Raw genomic sequence first — 19,989 nt, 5'->3', positions numbered from 1 at the left:
CATACTTTATAGGGAATTCAAAAAAAATCTTTAGTGTTCTAAATATAAATTCTTTTGGGAAAACATATTTTTTTAAAGCTGATTTAATTATTATTTTTTATGAAAATTCCAATAATAAGTAGACTATTTAGATAACTGTCCATTAATAGATTCTAGACAAATGTCAAAGTGTAAACAAAGTTTAAAAGATTGAGTAAAATAGCATTGATTAATATTAGAATTATTGGACTAAATTATCGGACCTAGAGACATAGTAGGGTCTATCTAAATTTTGATAATTGTTTTTATTACAAAGATATAGACTCTAGTTCCTATTTATACAAAAAAAAAATGTTTATACTGAGATAGTAATTTTACTAGAAAAAAAAAAAATCATTGAAACTAGCAAAGCAGATTTATTGGGATATGTATGTCTAGAAATTTTTAACCTCTCTTGACTACTTCCCAACAATTCCTTGAAATTGAATAGGGAAAACATTTAGAGTTATATTTTCTTTATTTTTTTTTATTACTAGTCTAACTTCATAATAGAAAGATTACTAGACTTTGAATGCAGTGTTATTCTCATTATTAAATTAATGTCTTTTTTTCAAGCCCTTAAGTGTAAAAGTATACATCTATGCATGTAGACTAGACTAAATCTTGTGACCTTAAATAAAAATGTACCGCGCACTTTATGCATACAAAAGCGAGTTACCGAAATACTTGTCTTTTGAAGCTGGTGATAGGTTTACTCTGCTTGACACTTCTGTATCGAACCAGTGGTTCCTTGCCCAAAATGGTCTTGGTAATGTCGGATACGTCCCATTCAACTACATAAAAAAAATTGAGGTGAGAAGATGGCTGTTACTAAGACTAAGAGAAGAAAAGTATATTCTAGATTAATCTAGATCTAGAGTTACCTAAGCCCTAAGCCTAAGAGTTAAATTCTATGACATCTAGATCTAGATCTATCATTCATTGTCTATACTATGTGACACTATGTCAACTATGTCTGACTATGTCGTCTATGATGTGTAGATTTTCTTTAGAATCTAGTACTCTACTACACTACACAAAACCCATTCTCTCTGATTCTAGACAATCTAGATCTAGTACTCTTTTTTGAATGTCTTGATCATAAATTATAGTTATAGATGATTAGATCTGTCATCATTTGAGATCTCTTTATACAAAAATTATATATAAAAATATTAATGATAACTAATGATCTAGACCTAGAAAATCTAGATTTAGATTATTGTTGACCATCATGGGTGTATCCACCTGGGACTTTTTTCGGCCGGGGGGGGGGGAATTTTTTCTTTGCATACCTACACACATATGTATATTAATGTTATATAGATAGTATATTTATAATATAATATATTCACAAACAATCCCTTCATTTTTTCGGACGTTTTTTTGTACCCTAGTGTAGAATAGTTTCTTTCTGGAGCTAAAAGAACATTAGACTCCCCTCCCTGGGTAGCTAGGGGGTTTGGGGGAGCACTGTGGGGTCCGAGCATTATTTCCTGATGTTATTAATAAAATGCATATTCTGAGGTGTCTACAGTGCAACATCCTGCTACTCTTTTATTAAAAAATTGTAGGTCGGATATCAAATCTGATATATTCATTGCACTAACGCAGCCTAGTGACTGTTAGAAAAACAAAACTGAGTGTGAAAAGTTTTAGTCTGGGTAGGGTTGAACTACAAATGAATGTAATTGGCTTAGTTTGTGGCTTGAATTCTGGTAGATTTATTTTATAATGGGTTCCAGCAACTGGTAGAAAAACCTTATTGCTAGTCTCAAATGGTAACTATAATTTTGCTTTAGTGTTTTTAGGAGATTGTTAACCACAGACCCCTTTAGGCAGAGGTCATGAAATTTAGTGATTGTAGCTTTTTTTTTGTTTTATCAGAATGGGGGTTTAAACCTGAAAACCTTCTTGGCTATACTCATGGAATTTGGTATCTCTTTAGTTTTCTTTAAATTTATTTTTTTAGGAGGTTTTAACCCCTAACCTCTCTTGGCTACACTCAAGGAAATTAATATAAGTTTTTTTTTTTTTTTTTTAAAGGGGAATTTTAACATTAATCTTCCCTCGGCTATGATTATTGAATTTATTGGCTAGTTATTCTTTATTTTTTTATTGGAAAAGAAGAGATGGTGGGGATAAACTTATAACAAACTTTTTAGCTACTCTAGTGTAATTTAATGATTGTAGCTTAGCTTTCTTTTTAAAAATTCCTTGGTTTCTAACCTCAAAACCCCCTTACACTAGACTAGATGTTAACCACCCATTATGTAGACCAATTACACTTATACTAGACTAGATGTTAACCACCCATTATGTAGACCATTTATACTACTAGATTTTATCCAACCATTATGTACACCATTAAGATACTAGAAGTCTTCTACTAATTATGTAGACCAATTAGCTATTTCATATAAAGTTCTATGCAAATAGTGAATAATTATTGTTAACAATAGTAAGAGTATTAATAAAATCACATTATATTTTGAGACACTTTAGCACAGATCTTTAAAAAGTCAAGTGGTGTCAATACTTAAATTAAATCACTGTGCTGAAGCATACTAATAAACAACTTTAATCTAGTTAAATAGACACCCAGATTGAGAAACTTTTCTTTTCAAAGCCCGCATTAGGGACAACACATATAAGCACCACTTAATAATTGCACTATGCTCTATGGTTATCTCTTTTGTGGATATGTGTGGGAAAGTGGGTATGTGGAATTTATTGCTGCATCTAGGTGCTCTCCAAACACAACTCTGCTTGATTTGAACTGTACTTTAAAAATGGATTATATTTATGTTTTCTTTGCCTAATTTGTAGGTGCAGAATTATTTTTTTCCTTATTTATTTGTTTCACACAACATATATATATTATTTGACTTGCTCTCACCTTTCCTTTCTTAATAACTCTCATAAAGTTATATTTTGCTCTCTTATAGACCTATCAATGTTGAAACACAAACCTGCAGTAATACAGTGTCTTAGCAATGGCAGCTATAAACAGCTTTAAAATAAAAAAATTAACCACTGTCTATTTACTTTGATTTTTCTTAAAATATTTTTATAATAATTATTAATTATAATTTTATCAAGATACTATGAATCAGTTTGCCAATTTTCATTAGCTTTGATTCTTTCAAACAGGCAACAACAGACCAGCAAGTAAAATTCATTGATGGTGCTATGGAGGCCATTCATTTGCAGGCTACCAATGCAGGAGGGCAATATACTCATGAACAAAGGGTTATTATGAAGTCAGTCAAGCATATTTATATTTGATAATTCAGTGGTTCCCAACTCATGGATCATGACCCAAACGGGGATCATATTGGGTTTCCCAGATTTTATTTGAAATAAACATTTATTGGTCCCATTTATATAGCTTTGATAATAAAATGAGATTTTAACTTAGAATTGGTTGGGAGCCACTGATTTAGTGCATTGATCTTGAGATTGAATATATCTAAACTATAATTAATGGTCTTAAGTTTTGCTTTTTCAATAATAAGATTTTAAAATGTATATTCATGTTAAGTTCTTAATCTGAAAATTAAGATAGATTGAGGCAAAGAAGTATTCCCAAATCGAATTCCTAATGAGAACTTTTTCATTTTCTGCTTAAGAAGTTACAAAAATATTTGCCACAATGTTATCTATATCATTAAATGCCACTACCCAATTCTTAATATTAGTTTTTATCTAACAGATTGCTTCTTTCGAAGATTTGGTTTTAGCTTTCAATAGACACCATCTTTGTCTTTCCAAATATTAATAGAATAAATAAAGACACACTGTATTTAGAAGTAAAAGTGATTTGTCATTTGTATTGTTCTCATCACACTATTTTCATTAGCTTTGATTCTTTCAACTATGACTATGATATAACCAGCTCTATTGACCACTTGATCTCATACAAATTTACTAAATTGAATTTTGACACATAAATATTGATTCTTATCTTATATAATATAGATGTTATTTCAAAAACGAAATATACTTAAGAAAACATAAGAAATTTAAGACATTTTATCTCCATTCAGGAGGCTAGTGAAGCATCGAAGTGAGGTTATAAAAAATGCTCCACCTGAAGAAAAAAAATCATCTACTCGAAGGCGTCCTGCTCCAGCACCCCCTGTTGACAAATCTGCTACTGTTGAGTTAGGAGATCAAGAGAAAGGATTATCTATCATAGGGCAACAGATAACACCCAAGTCTCCCAGTGATAAAAAAGAGTCTGTTGATAGCTTTGCCCTGCTAAGCAAAGAAAAAAAGAAAACTGGGATGTCAAAAACCAAGAAGAGTGAATCTCGGCTCAGCTCGGCTCATTCAGATATCTGTAGTAAAGAAACCTCCCCCAAAGATACAGTGAAAAAAAGTAAAAGTGTGACAAGCAGTATTGGCCAAGCTCCATCCCTTGTCTCATCTTTCTCTAGCAATGCCAGTGATTTAACTACTACTGACTCAATTACTGATGCTTCCAAGACTTCAGAGGGTAGTGATGACATCAATACGCTTCACTACAACATGGTTACTTGTGGAACAATGTCTGCTAGCCATGACTCTGGCTCTGATGTCATGGACATTGATGACAGCAGGTACCTGCAAGAAGTTGAAATGGATAGAGATCAGGAGGAGAGTAATGAAGAATGGCATCTGAATAATAAAGGCCAAAATTTGTCTTCCAAGTCACCTCAGTCACAAGAAATGTCTCATCTAAACAGTAGAAGCACTGATGGTGAGGCAGATCTAGGGTTTGGTATATCGTCTTCAAATGTGGACTACAGAGAAAACTATCAGGGAAATGATACCAACAGTCCAATTGAAGATCTACCACCGCCACCTCCTGAAATATTTAGTTCTGTGCTTGATGACAATTTCTCAGGAGATGAGGGCTTGCCACCGGCACCTTGTGACCTAACTCCAACTGAAGAAATACTCAAAATGGATGACATGTATGTCAGCTTGAATTCAGACATTCTTGAATTGTGTGGACGAAGACCTCTAGAAGAATGTTGCTGTGATGATTTTCAGCCCAAGTTTGACCCCAAAGGAACTTTTTTTGCTCAGTAAGTCCCTTAAAACATTTAATAAGAGATAAATTATACTTAGAGGGTAGTTGCAGATTTGCAATCCAGGGTCTCAAATCATGCTTTTTGTTTAAGCTTTCATTTTTCATTTGGGACTTTAGTCCATCTCGCTCATAAAGGTAACAATCATTTTGGCAAAAAGCTAAAGAATTCAATTATTGAGATACTGTTATTAACCATTGTTATTGGTTTTAAGAATTTTTCACTGATAATCAATCAATGTACAAGAAATATTAAAATTGCAAGGTATATACTTCTTAATTTTTTTTTATGATTAGACTTTTGACTCTTCAGGTGCTAATTTAGCATTTTAGACTCTAAGGATTGCACCTTTACCTACACCTTTTCTTTTTATTTTCTGTCTTTAGAAACTCTTTGGCACTTCCAGCTTCAAAAAGTGTTCACATCAAAAACAAAGACAGACATGATTCTAAACTGGCTTCAAGGATTTTCGCCTCTGTGTTAAAAAATCCAGATGCTGCGATCAGCCAGGATTCGCTTCGTAGGCAGCAAGAACTACTGGAGCTTGCCCAGGTCCATTGTGTGCAGGTCACTCATGCAGATTGTGAGGAGATGATTGGAGAAGTAAGTGTTTTTATCTTTGTACAAAGCTTTTATGTAAATTCACTCTGTCTGTCTACCTGGTACAAATCTTGTACACATTAGTTATCCCACTTTCCATTCTTGGATCAAGTTGAAACTTTACACAATAATCATGAGACAACACATGTATCAATAAAAAAATTAACCACTTAGTTAATAAATTAGTATAATTAATTATTTTTGTTTTATATAGAAAAAGGAGATAAATCTTGCAGTATTAATATATATGTCCCTAATTGTGCAGTTCTTTCCTATATTTTTTTTAAAAGTATTTTTTTATTTTTATTTTTTCTTTGTTGAACATAACACTGTACATAAAATACTGCACTCCCTGTTGTCATTCAGAATCAAAGGCAGGACTTAATTTATCATATAAAATTGTGCCTCTAGTTTGCACCCAGTTTGCTTTGATATACTGTGTGCGTGAAAAAGAAAGCATCAATAATTTTATTTTTACTTATTTCAACTTCAGTTTAGGAAATTGACAAATCTTAGCCATGAAGAAAGTCACTGGGCCATCTTAGCAGTGATGAATATGCTTGCAGCTAAGGTGCCTCACATCCGGCCATCTTTAGAGGTTGTTGGCTTGCGTTTTAACTTAGCTCATGAGGTAAACAGCTAGGCAACTATTTTATTTTGCTTTTTTGTCTTTGTGCAGACTTAATTCCTCTGAACAATTATGTGTAATGCATTTTTTTACATAGAAGAGTAATTGGTAGTCTGAGCGAGACATGACAATTAAATAAAATAAAGGAGTGTTCTAACTGAAGCACTGGGGTAAATTGTGCAACTATTTTTAACTTGTATAAGCATCTTTGCATCTCTATTATTTCTGGAAAATCTGACAGTATATTATATAAGTTGTTATCTTTCCTTTTTTTTTTCTAGGAAGAACAATAATAGTTCCAGGATATAAATATTTGGCATGAATCTAATCAATCTATTTATATAGTCTACTTGACAATATTTCATTCGTAGTAGATTTTCTTTTTCTTTTTTAAAATTTAAACTTTATATCTCACTTAAAGTTTAGAACAAATGTTACCATATATGACATACCCATCTATAAATTTCTTCTTCTTTTAGACTGGATCCATATTTTGTATAGATTTATTGTCTATCTCTCTTTCAAATTTAAGAACAATAAAATTGACTTAAAGTGTCCTGTATTCTTATTTAAATGGGTTTATAGTTAGACCTGCATTACTTCATTGTACATGTAAATATATGAAGAGGAGAAGCTTTTTGCCTATGTAAAGTGCCATCTATTTACACCATCACTTAATTTTTAATTTTTTTCAGTAATTCACATCCTCAAATTGGATTTCCCAAAAAAAAAAAAAAAAAAAAAAAAACTGCTGTCCTTTAACCCTCCCCCTTCCATCTTTCTCCTTCAATGTGCCAGTATATTGACTTTAGTTGAGCACTTCACTGCAAATTAGAAAGGCATTCTTGACCATTGTAAATACACTCATAAAGAAAGATAAATGTTCCTGTATTTTTTTTTCCCAAGAATTTCACTCTTGGTGTATTGTGTATCACTGATTGTCTGTAAGCTAAGTCTTCCCTGTATAATACTATAGGATATAAGTAGCATGACACAATATTTTATTCATTTTAGGCAAAGTCTTTGTAAGAATTGAGCCATGTCATAGTTGTCTAAAATAATAAAAATTACATTTTTTTTAAATAACTGGAGATATAATATTTGGCTATTTAGAAAAAAAAAGTTTGATATTTGGACTATTTGGTCTTGGTCTCTGACATTTTGGTAATCAAATCTGTACAAACTGACCAATGAATGAACACACACACAATGTACACATTTACAGAAAGTGAATGGTTAATTTTTTAAAATACTTATTTCTTATAAGTGATATTTTCTCTGCTTTTTTAAAAGCATTAGTGACTTTTTAGTTCAACATAAGTAAAATTTAAAGAATTTTCTAACCCTTAAAAAGTCTTATCTTGATTGATTAAAAAAAGAAAAAAAATTATCTTTTAAATATGTAATTATATTTTAAAATATTTTTTTTCACTTTAGTGCCGCAGCACAGGGAAAGATTATCAGTGCGACGATACTTTGGCCATTAACCGGCTCATTTCAGAACTGGCAGCTGTTACCAATGACTCCCAACAGCGTGGTCACTATCTCAGGGATGACCTAGACAGCATTATTGACATCATCTCTGGATTGACAGATACACTAGTGAGTTGAGCAAAACTGTTTTGATGATGAGATCATATGTTTAAAACATATGGGACTAGTTACATGATGGATGTTCTTTGAACACATGATGTGCATCAGGATTTTCAAACTTTTTGTTTTAAGGAGTTTAACGTTATAACTCAGCGTTCAGTTTTGGCGTGTTCAGAAAACATTTTATATACTGGTATTTCTTTATTATCCTTGAGAAAATTTGTCTGACAATATGTGCTTTACACATAACAAACCATTATAACATAGCAAACGAAATATACATTGATACCAGTTCCACTCAAACATTACATATGAAGTTTATATCAGAATGTTGGCTTGTATCTGATGATTTGTTTACAAGGGGAACAAATTAGTTCTTTTTGTTTGTTTAATCAGTATGTTGTTTCTTCTCTTTGATGGTGAAATGTTAAAAGTCGTGACCTTACGGATGTTATTTTATGTTTAGCTATCTTATAAATGTTTTTCCAAAATAGTTGTCCAAATGGGGTTTGTTTGTTGCTTTACTCTCAGCATTTTGGATTTTATAAAGTACATGTCTGCTATATAAAAATGACAAGAGTAATATTGACATGGGGTAATTTCATAGACGTAAGTAACATGAAATCAACATGTTCTCTCATCAACAGAGTAATGCTAAACACTGTGTTAGTGTGGCAGCTATACAAAAGGACAACTATGACATGGTGGAAGTGATTGCTAAGTATTATCAAATGGTAATCACCTATAACTTTATAATTTCATTCATTTTTATTTTACTTTTCCATTTTCATTTTTTTTTCCATTCATCAGTGTACCTACATCTAGAAATAGAATATCTTATTCTACCCAGAAGAATAGACTTCAATACTATTTATCTGGTTCTGGTGTAAATATGTCATAAAACCTTGATCTGGCAATTTTCACCCATAAAACTTATTTTGCAGATAATGCTAAAAAAATAGTTTTATAAACTATTCATAGAATCATTTGGATTCTATTTTTTCTTGGACTGTACACGCTCTACTTTATTTTACATTGAAATATTCTAAAAAAAAACATGATAAATATATAAAAATTATAAAACTATATCTTAGTTGTTTCATTGGTAAATCATTATTTTTGCTGGCATTGACTTACACTATAGATATTTGCTTTACTGTATCCCATTTTAATTACACTCTAACGACATATTTCCAGGAAACTAGATGGGTGATACATTCTTGCCTACTTCAACTTGTAGAAACCATTTGTCGGCTGAACTCTCTGGCTATTCAAGAATTTTTATACTCAGAACTTCCCCAAGAATTAGTGGCAGAAATGCAGCAGCATCATAATTGTAAATCCTGTTTCTTCAGAGTCCTTGTAATATGTAGATATTTCAATATTTAAATGATTGAATAAATTCTAGCTTACTAAAATTATCTCAATGAGCAAAAAAACCAACATTTTTTCATTATGATTCAACTTTCGGTTTTATGAAAGTTTGAATTTTTTTAAAGCCAACTATTTCTAAATTCTAAAAATCCCTAGATTGTTTTGTACTGTAGAACTATAAATATTTATAAAAGACTCATTAACTGACTGAAATATTTAATGTTCACTTATTCTCCCATATATATTTCAGGTGATACTCGAGTTCTGCAAATTGCTAAAACTCTAGGAATCATTTTCATGAAGGGCCAGCCATCACCACATAAACTTGCCTGTAAGTTAGACATACAGCTAGACATCCATGTATTAACACAGCCATTGAGAGCAAGGGATTGTTTCACTAACACTGAATTTTTAAAAAATTACAGTCCATTCATTTGATACTGAACATACACTGAGCATATCATAATGGGTGACTTGATATAAGCTTTTGATACAACTAAACACTGTGTAAGCAGTTTTGGGAGTCATGTTGTGAGGAGGGTTGTGTCGGTCACTGCAGTGAATTATTGCTTTTATAATCTATGTTGTTTTACCAACAGCTACAATGGACATTCACTTCTTCATATGGCTGCTGGGAATGTCTGAAATGATGGCAGAGAAGAATCGACTCAATGATGTGGACATGCTCCTGGCGCTGGTATGTGCTTATCACCTACAGCATGAAGGCTGCACACAAAACCCAGTCACTGATGCTTTCAAGATGGCACAAGGCCATGCACTGTTGGCATCCTCATTAATCTTCCTATCCAAACATGGTGAGTGGGTCATTAATGTTTAACTTTTGTTGTTGTTTCTGAAGTGTATCAAGAAAATAATTGAGAAACATTGCTAACCAAAAGAGTAAAAGATTTTGGGATCACTTAATAAGTGTGGTTCTAGTCTAGTTTAACAATATTAGTCTGTTATTTCAACATATTCAATTTTGGTATAATGAATCATTGTATTAATATTTGTTGTTTCATCTCCTGTGTCCCAGTAAATTTTTTTATTCTTAACTGTATCGCATAAAAGTGAGGATAGGTCAATCAACTTTATATTTTTAGCTAGCATTTTGGTGACATGTTAACTTACAAGAAAAAGAGATTTAACCTTTATTTCATTTTTGAAATCCATATAATGTTGACGGAAAATTTAGAAACCTATTTCAAAATATACATATTGAATAATGGACCTTTTAGTGTGAATTTTTTTTTAATGTTTTAGATGACCCTACAAGAGTTTTAGAGTCCGGCGTTGAATCAAAAGTTAACTCTGTTATTCTCCTGTTGACTAACTTGTATGACAACATCGACACATCAGATCTACTTTACACCAATGATGTTGAGGCACTTATTGGTATATTTGAAGAGTTTCTACGTGACTTGAGCAGAGATGATCCAGTTAGTAAATTTTTTTTTTTTAACAATATAATTGGTCAGACAATAAGGCTGATTTGTGTTTGTATAAATTTTTCCCATTTTCTTTTCAGAAGCGGAAGGAAATACTTCATCTCCTTGAAAATTTCATGAGAAACTATCCTGATACAGTTACACTCCGGGGATCCCTGAGCCAGCGATTAGGTCCCCTTCTTTTCAATATAAGAGAAGAGAAAAATAAATTTGGAGAAATGGCGGCCCGTATACTGGAGGACAATAGCGTTATTTTTTGTGATGCATAATTGATTTCAGGCTCATATTTAGATTTTTCTGTGGCTTGAGACTAAGTTTTAATCCCTTTTGAAAAGGCATTCTTAACACTTGTTGGTGGTTATCTGTTTTGTAAATTATGCTTAATGTAATCTGGAGTGTAACTGTACACAAAAATTAATCTTACTTTTCTGATCTACTTGATCATTAAAAATCAGTGTGTGAATTGTTTGTTTTTAAAGTAGGGACCATAATATTAAAGGCTGAGTGCGAAGTTGCTCAACTAAGAGTTTTAGTTTCGGTGAAGGCATATTTTTGGGATTGCAGGACCTTCCTTAGTCCAGCCAGCTCTTGTCGTTAATGCGTGACACTTATAAAAGCAGTTAGCACTCCAGATAATATTTGGCATTGTGGTCTTGTGCAATTCTGTGTATTTGTAAATTTTGTTATGAATAAAAATTGCTTGTACTTGGTTTAGTAAATTTTAATATTTAAGAATTATTTAGTCAATACTAATTGTTTCAATTGTTTATAAGCACTAATGACTTGTATCTCACTTTTCATGATGTTGAGTTTTACAAACACCTGTTGAGGCATTCATCTCACTGTTAATATTTACAAAGTTAGTGAACTAACTGCTGAATTCATAAGACTATAGAATATATAAAGTACTTAGCATTTCTAATTGTTATTAAATCAACATCATTGACATCCTAGCCCTATAATGTATAGCTGTATAATATAATCAATAGCCGTATAATGTGTGTTATAGATGTTTATTTACTAGAATTCTAATACGTGTAATCATACTTGTGGGGGTTTGTGGCATTGCTTTCCTGGCTACCATTTTACTACTATGTTCTAGAACAGGGGTTCTCAACCTGTGGGTCGCGACCCCCTCGGGGGTCGATTAACGATTTGCCAGGGGTCACCTAAGACCATCGGAAAAATGGATTGTTATTGTCTATTGTTCTGTTGCTGTATGTATGTGCGGGGGGGGGGGGGGGTCGCGGCAGAGTGGGGGGTTGTAAAAAGGGGTCGCCGAGCCTATAAGGTTGAAAACCTCTGTTCTAGAAGTATCGTGGGTAGTGGTGAAGTAGACTTATAGTGAAGAGGAGAACTGGTAAATAAGCTTAGACATGAAATAATTGTCACAAGGTGGCAAGAAGGGAAAGCATTTGAAAATATACTTGATAGTATTTGCTAGAAAAGTATAGGCAGTCATTGCTTAGCCACACAGACCCACATAATAATACATGTGTGAGCTTGACTAGACTTTCTTATTTTCCAATTACACATGTAAATAACAAAAAGTAATTATTTATTTTCTACTTTATAAAAAAAATTGATTGTTGGTTATCTTATTTTATTTTATAAAATACAGACGTTACTTCAAAAAAGAAGATGATTACATCCTAGTCGAAGTCTTCACTACAGCTCAGTTTTGTGTGTGTCACTGTAAAAACTGTACTGCATCCTGTACATACATTGAAATAGAACTCCATGGTTTACATTCATTCTGCTCAATTCTCTGATCATTATTGATTTATCAGCTCTACTTCAATCTTTGCCTTTGTGATGGTACCTAGTGATTTATGCATTTTCCCTTTTACATTTTTTATATAAAATTTACAATAATTTAATATTATCTCCAGTACAAAGCACTACTATTGAAATTGGCTGCTAATCAATTCTTTACCTAATGAAAAGTTTCAATCTTGTTGTAAAATGGCTTAGCTTATTAGTATTAGTAAGTTAAATGGCATTAAGCTCTAGTAGAAATTGTAAAGTTCTTTATCTGGGCTCTTGAGCTGATTTTACAAACTTTGTAGCATCATATTTTCTTTGCTTGACTTCAGTTTATATGTGTGCAATACATGTTCAAATCATTACATACACAGAGAGAAATGTTGGAACCTGGTTGGTGAGATATTTATGATTTGTTTTTTTCTCTTGTTTTCATAACACATATTCCATTTTAAGGTGATACTCTTTATCTGATTTTTTTAAAATTTCATTTTCTAAATGTTGTATTTATATTTATGTATTTTTTTTTAGTGATTTTTTAAATATGATTTCAGTGACTGTATTTTAAACAACATTTAATATTTATCATACTTTTCATACGTATTCATCTTAAATAATGTTTTGATTACTCAAGGTTTTATCTATTTTAGCAAAGTCCATTTGAATCAGAGGGCTACAAATTGACTCAAATGGAGTGCTATACATAGAACAAAAAAAGTTAACATTTTCAGGTTTATATCGATTCCTGTAAGCTAGTTAACTTTCTGGAGTTCTTAGTCTTGAAGGCTAGTTGAAGAACTTCTTTGACATATGCTCTGACCTAACTTTATTGATCTCAAGGTAGTATTTATATACCAGTGACAAATTACATTGTCTTTCAAGCATGTATTTCTTCTCTATGGTTCCAGCATTTTGTTCACAAATTTAATTTAAAAAATAGTCCAACGTTCTTCTCACTCCATGATTTAAAATTTTCTCTCTCCATATTCTGCAGTTTCAATAGAAAATTTCTTGATAGTGTTTGTCTGATTGGTTTAGGGTACCCTAAATTTCTTTTTAAAAAAAGTGGACAACTTTTGCTTCTCTAGAAGAAAAAATTAGCTTTATATGTTAAAAGGAAGGGTACCTTGTATGTTATCAAGGCTTTTTTTTTACTAGCTAGTTTGGGTTTTTGTGGCTTTTTACATCTTGGGAGATATTTTCCCTTTACAACTTCTCATGTGCTTAGAGGCCAAGCCAGTTGGGCATATTGTAGTCATCTGATGCTGCTTAATTTTGAGACTTTGTTCCTGCTTCTGTTATTTAAGGTTGCTCCTTTAGACTTGCCCTCATGTGAGTGTATTCTGTTCTTTTTTTTTTCCTACCAACTGTTGGTGTCTATCTGGAAGTGCTTCATGTCACGCTCACTATGCTGTAAATGCTCCAGTTGTTGAGAAAACTTATTAAGTCAGTGATGCCCAACATAATTCAATATGCGGGCCATTTTAATTTCCAACACTAGTGTCACGGGCCACATGATGGAAAAGATACAAAAACTTAATGAAATTGACCTGAAACTATTTTATTTCAAACCACAGGATCTAGTACTTACATTAAATTATTGGGATATTGGAATTTTCTCTTTACACTTCATAAAATGGCATAAAAAGTTCTGTTTGTATTTTGTGTTCTTAAAAAAAACAAAAACATCCACACTTTCATGTTGGCTAGTAATGGTATCATGTTCTACAAAAAAGTAAAGATCCGTTCACTTTACTGAATAGATTCTATAGTCCTATTTCATCAATGCACAAATGTTCAATGTGAGGGCCTTAACGCAGGTAAAGATACATTTTTAAAGGGGGGGGGGAATTGTCTATATTTTGTGCCGATGTTTCGGTGGGCCGAACGGAGGCACATCCGGCCCGTGGGCCGTATTTTGGGCATCACTGACTTAAGTGATTCATTAGTATTTTGTGCTAAATTAATCTATCAAAACTCAGTCTACTGTTTACTATCTACTTCTAGAAGTTTTTAGTGTAGATAACAATGGAAATGAAAGGTGTAAAGATTTTCTGTGTCAATTAACAGTATTTCACATCAAAACAATTTCAATTTTAGAACTAAAACTGTCTGATTTTACTATTTTGTAACCTAACAGAAAATCAGAAATTAGTTTTAAAATTAATATATTTTGCCTAGTTTTAGATTTTGGTAAGAGAAATGGTTTATTTTTTTTTAAATATAGAAACAGATTTAAAGCATTTGTTTTACATATATATTATGTATGTTTAAAAAATTATCTGCTTTGAACAAATTTAAAAAAAAAAATTTTATTTGCATCAATCTATTCCACTGTGGTATAGCGAGACCAACAGTCACAGGGCTGTACATGGCATTAATTATTGGTCTAAACTGCCCACAGGTTGTGAAGTTGCAGGTCAGTGTTGAGGCCTTCTATAACGAATAATTATACACGATGTCTATGACAGCCAGTTTTACAAACTGTTATAAAATTTCAATATCAAACTTTTCTTGGTATGACTTGTTTGCATTCTAATTGAGTTCACACTTTAATTTAGCATAATGAATGATGGGATTATTAATAAATACACCAAATTTAAATGATTATTAAGTGACATTCAAAGGATTGTGTCATTTAGTTCGAAACTCAGCTTCAATATTTTAATTCCATGTATATCATTCAATGCTGTTGCCAATAGGTGACTCTCGTGTTAATTTCTTTTTAAACATTACTGTATTTTCTTTGTTTTCAGTATTTTGTGGGTCAATGTTTGTGTTGTTTTGATGAATTTTCTTCAAATGACTTAATTAAGGACATTTTCAGATTGTATTATATGTCCAATACAATATACACATTCTTTTTTTTTTTTACTAGTTATCTTCAGATTTACATTAGCTTTTTATGTTATGAAAAAGTTCACTATTTTGATTTAGTAGACATACTTTTAGTCAGCAATATACTTAAACAATTTAACCTTATTGTTCTTTTTAAATAAAAAAAAATAAAATAAAATAAATCTCAGCTTGGTACAGTTCTGAAGATAAAAACAGCATAGCATCACTTTATTCCAGACCCCCCCCCCACCCTTTTCCTGTTTTTGTTTTACAAAATAACTTACTAATCCTAACACTGTTTTTTCAGTACAATCTATACGATTTTATTTGATTTGTCCCTTTTTTTTTCTTCTTTTAATAACATTTCTTTCAAATTTCTAGCTAGAGTGTATTTGGTAGAGACAATTATTGCATGCAATTTCACTACCTCACAATCACAATTTCAATTTTGTAATAGATAACACAAAAATAAAAAAACATGTCTGTTGTTTTAAATTGATGCTTATAGAGTGCTTATTGTGTTTAAGTCTTATTATCATGGTGTGTTGACCTTACTTCAATAATATACAGACCTACTACAAAGAAAAAAAAAAGTTGCAACATCAACACAGTACAAGCTAACCATTAAATAGCAATAATAATTTATTATTACAATTATAACATAACAATGATACATTAGTAGATAGAGAAGTTGACAGCTGAATGATTTGAAAGTTGGTAAAGAGCAATAGATAAGGTTGTACATGTAGAGGGCAACATAGAAAAGGTTGTACATGTATAGGGCAACAGAAAAAAAAAATCCCATGCAACAAGCAAACATTAACTTGCAATCATCTCGGCATTTCAGAGAAATTAAAAAGAAATAGTTTTGAGCAGTGATGCAAACATTTCATGCTAGTGACCTGATGATATCCAGCCCCTCCAAACTTCTGACCAAAATACATAATGAGGTCAAGTTCCAACGGACTCGGACTCAATTTTTTTTATTTATTTTTTTGCATTGAAGCAGCCCAAGCCATGCTTGTGGCTAAGTCATGTGGTCCCCCTAGCCAGAAAATAGTTGGGCACCACTGGTTGTAATGAAGCACAGTGTTTATACTCAAGTCCTTCTAACTACTGCAAGTGCTAGAGATTTGATTAACAGTTTTAAAATACAATTGGTTTTTATTGTATGCAATTCATGTTATTGCTTTAGAGCATAAAATGTTACAGAATTAGCACATTTGATTTGCACAAATAGGAAAATAATGTCACTAAGAAAAACTAAAACAAGTGTCAATGTACAAGCAACAGCTTGTTTTTTTTTAATGCAATGAGTTTGCTTTTATAATGATGTATATTTTGTTATAAAGTGTGTTTCTTTAACACTTTATAGTGTCTTATCTGTAATAATGTTGAGAGTTGTTGCCTTGACCGTAGACATGCTACCAAATGGAAAACATTTCCAATGAATTCAAATGGTAAAGAGGCAAACAGAAGATAAGAGGAGAGGGTAACTGAACAAGCAATAGCAAGGATGAAGTTTATGATATCAAGTGATGATAATTTCCACACAAACTTCATTAATATGAATATATAACTGTACAAATATACAAGATCTGGATAATTATAATAATTAATATTATAAGAAACACTTAGCAAATAAAAGGTACAGTTATGATTACAGTACCATCCGATGCGTTTGGATCTTATCAATATAAGAACTGTTAATGGTGAATTCTTACTAGAACTAGAATGATGACTAAGTATTGGCTGAAATAATTCAATTAACAACATTATGCAGCATTTACATGTTAAGTAGATTAAGATTGTATGATGATTTGTTGACTTTAATGTACTTTAGCTTAAAAGTAACTGAGCAGAATTTACAAATTATTTTGAGGTTAATCAAAATCTGAGCCCAACATATTAGCTATGTCTCTTGCAATCTCTCAGTGTTGAGAAAAATCGAAGCCTAGTTGGTCAGATAAGGTAGTTCTCCACTCAAACATCTGTGATCTGACTTTTAAATTTAAAAAAAACGGACACAAAATCCTGAAAACAAAAGGGCAGATTTGAACATTTCAAACCAAAGTTTTAGAGAAATGTGCTGAAACAGTAACAATTCATGAAGCTATCAATAGAATCAGAAGCTGCCATATAAATCATTCATGCACATCTATAGACTGGACCCAGAGATTCCAGTGTTTCTGGAATCGAGCTTAAAAACAAAAAATATGAGGTAAAGGTTAAAAAAAACAACAAATTTCTTCTCCACTATGATTAACTTGAAGAGTAAGAATCTGAACATTAGATTATAATATTGAACAGGATGACCAAAACTGCAATAATGACAAAATCTCAGATCACACTTTGTATGTTGGATATAATCATGATGCACATTAACAGTAAACAAATACCTATATGAATAGTTCACTGCTTAAGAAAAAATGAATTTTTTTAATAGCATAAAGAATCTAATTAGGACCAACACTAAAAAGACATGACAACAACAAAAAAAAGTGCCTGTTAGGTTTGTAGTCCAGGCAACCATAAATTGATTGAATTAAGTCCAGGCAACCATAAATTGATTGAATTAAGTCCAGGCAACAATAAATTGATTGAATTAAGTCCAGGCAACAATAAATTGATTGAATTCAGCCCAGGCTTGTTACTTACACCCCTTTTGATGTATTTACACCTGTAACATGAACTGCCTAACCTCTATAAGCCATTGGATGGTTTCTTCTTTTCTCCACCTTAACAAGCTTCAACAACTCAGTACAAACATAGAAATAAATAGAAATAAAATGTTCAACTCATGTCAAGATTTTATTTAACAAAAAAAAAACTTCTGTTACCGGTATTACAATCAGAAATTAGAGGTACCAATTATTAAAACAAATATTATTTTGATTATTCTTCCAAACAACTTTCTCTACTTCAAAACTTGGATGCTACAGACATTTAGATAAGACAACAGCCTTTGTATATGACAGAGACTATTTAAAAGATGCCATTACATTTTGTGTACCAAATAATTAAAATGTATGAAGATTGAAACTACAGAGACAAAAGAAATATATCCTCTTGTGCCTCTCCAAGAAAATAAATGCAAAAAATAACAACATTTATTCAGTGCAGCCAGTAGTAAGTTATGTCATGGGTTAAAGGTCATGGACATGACAAGTGAGGTTTAAAAGTCATGGACAGAAAATAAGAGTCTACATTCAATGTGGATATTGTTACAAGCCAAGCTTTACATTTAGATAAGATAATCTTTTGAAAATACAGTGTAAATATGTGATACAGTTTGGCAATAGCAACATAGACAAACATTATATGCCTATATAATCATAGCTTATAAGAAAAGCTTTTTTTTTCCCCAATACATTCAATCAGACACACTTTATTAATGTATATAATAACAAGATTTTAATAATTACTAAATATTGGGTTTTTTTTTGGTAGTTATTTAACAGATCATAGAATGTATGGCAGTTAAAATGTTTCCGTGAACTTGTGGGTCACAGGAACACCAACGGTCTTTAAAGAAAATATATAAATTTAATCATAAAAAAACTAATCATAAAAATGGTCCATTAGTAAAAGGTACTTCACAGGAAAAAAAAAAAGAAAACACACACAAAACCCTAAGTGTTCAATACTAAATTTAAAACAGTATATTTTGGCTTATAGGTTCCAGTAGGAAATTCTAACTGTAAATCTCTGACAAAAAGTTGAAGAACTGCTGCTGCTATATTATTTGTTAGTGTAGCAACTGTTGTTGGAGGAAAGAATGAAGGGTATGTGTTCTTATTCAGTGTAAACAGTGCTGCAAGACTAGGGTCAGGAAAGGTTCTCAACTCTGTTCACCAGTACCACTAGACTTCAAAATCTTTCTTTGGATTCGAACTAATTCTGGTGTCTGAGATTCTTCCACAATAACTTTCATTTTCTTTTCTTCTTCCTATCAAAATAAAAAAAAAAGATTCCTGTTTAATCAACAAATAAACTTAAGACATCAATTTAAGTCAAATTAAAAAAATGACAGACTGAAGATCTCTCAAGTAGACAGACTATTGAGAATATATAGCAATGCTGTGATGGACTTGGGGGAAAAAAGTTATCAGATTAAAGAATTATTTGCTTAAAACCTAATAAGAAATTTACTTTCTTTTTTAACCTAATGGATAATAAAGATTATTATTGTTATTTTAAAAATTAATACATGCTTTCATGTTATTGAATATTTCTGCTTATTAGCACCATGAGATAGCCAATTTTTATTCAATTTTATACATTAGCAGTGTAAGATATGTTTCTATGCTTTTAAAGTTGTTAAAGTTATTGATAACTTATTTCTTTACTGACTAGGTTTGGCTGTTTTATTTTTTAAATCAAATAAGTTAAATCCAGCTAATAACAGCTGCTTTGCATTTGAATGTTTATATGAAAACATAGACCAATCATTTACTCATAAATAATGAATGCACAGTAGTTTGTGACTTTGCACTGAACAGAAAAAGATGCAGATGTTTTGCTCCCTCCACAAGCTAAACTAATACCTTATATTTATCCTTATATTTAGTTGTGCTATCAAAACTGTTGAGTGATCACAAGCAAATTGTAACTCCAGGACTAGTTATTAGAGTTAACTAGAATAGAA

General features: G+C 31.6%; 2 protein-coding genes across 6 annotated transcripts in view; one reads left to right on the top strand and one right to left on the bottom strand.

The window, feature by feature from the left end:
- Positions 1 to 70: 70 nt before the first annotated feature.
- LOC106054176 (uncharacterized) lies at positions 71 to 18,960 on the top strand. Its single transcript, XM_013209937.2, has 12 exons — positions 71 to 831; positions 3,172 to 3,281; positions 4,068 to 5,093; positions 5,483 to 5,699; positions 6,190 to 6,327; positions 7,762 to 7,926; positions 8,565 to 8,651; positions 9,115 to 9,253; positions 9,542 to 9,622; positions 9,891 to 10,106; positions 10,555 to 10,730; positions 10,820 to 18,960. Exons 1-12 carry the CDS (start codon positions 661 to 663, stop codon positions 11,006 to 11,008), a joined length of 2,715 nt encoding a protein of 904 aa, XP_013065391.2. The 5' UTR covers positions 71 to 660; the 3' UTR covers positions 11,009 to 18,960.
- The window catches only part of LOC106052374 (protein FAM107B-like), a 54,278-nt gene continuing 50,254 nt past the window's right edge, over positions 15,966 to 19,989 (bottom strand). For all 5 annotated transcript variants that reach the window (XM_056027472.1, XM_056027476.1, XM_056027475.1 and 2 more), the window contains one exon: positions 15,966 to 19,290. In XM_056027472.1, the coding sequence (XP_055883447.1) occupies positions 19,183 to 19,290 (108 nt within the window). In that variant the 3' untranslated portion in view covers positions 15,966 to 19,182. The remainder of the gene's footprint in view (positions 19,291 to 19,989) is intronic.

The sequence above is a fragment of the Biomphalaria glabrata genome, chromosome 4 (assembly GCF_947242115.1).
Source record: "Biomphalaria glabrata chromosome 4, xgBioGlab47.1, whole genome shotgun sequence".
Classification (NCBI taxonomy): Eukaryota; Metazoa; Mollusca; class Gastropoda; family Planorbidae; genus Biomphalaria; species Biomphalaria glabrata.
Note: the sequence above shows the minus strand (reverse complement) of the source record. Positions and strands in the feature narration are given on the sequence as shown.

Coding starts and splice junctions, on each gene's coding strand:
- LOC106054176 (XM_013209937.2), top strand. CDS start 661: ATGTACCGCGCACTTTATGCATACAAAAGCGAGTTACCGAAATACTTG. Junction 5,094..5,482: donor AAAGGAACTTTTTTTGCTCA/GTAAGTCCCTTA, acceptor TTCTGTCTTTAG/AAACTCTTTGGCACTTCCAG. Junction 8,652..9,114: donor TTGCTAAGTATTATCAAATG/GTAATCACCTAT, acceptor ACATATTTCCAG/GAAACTAGATGGGTGATACA.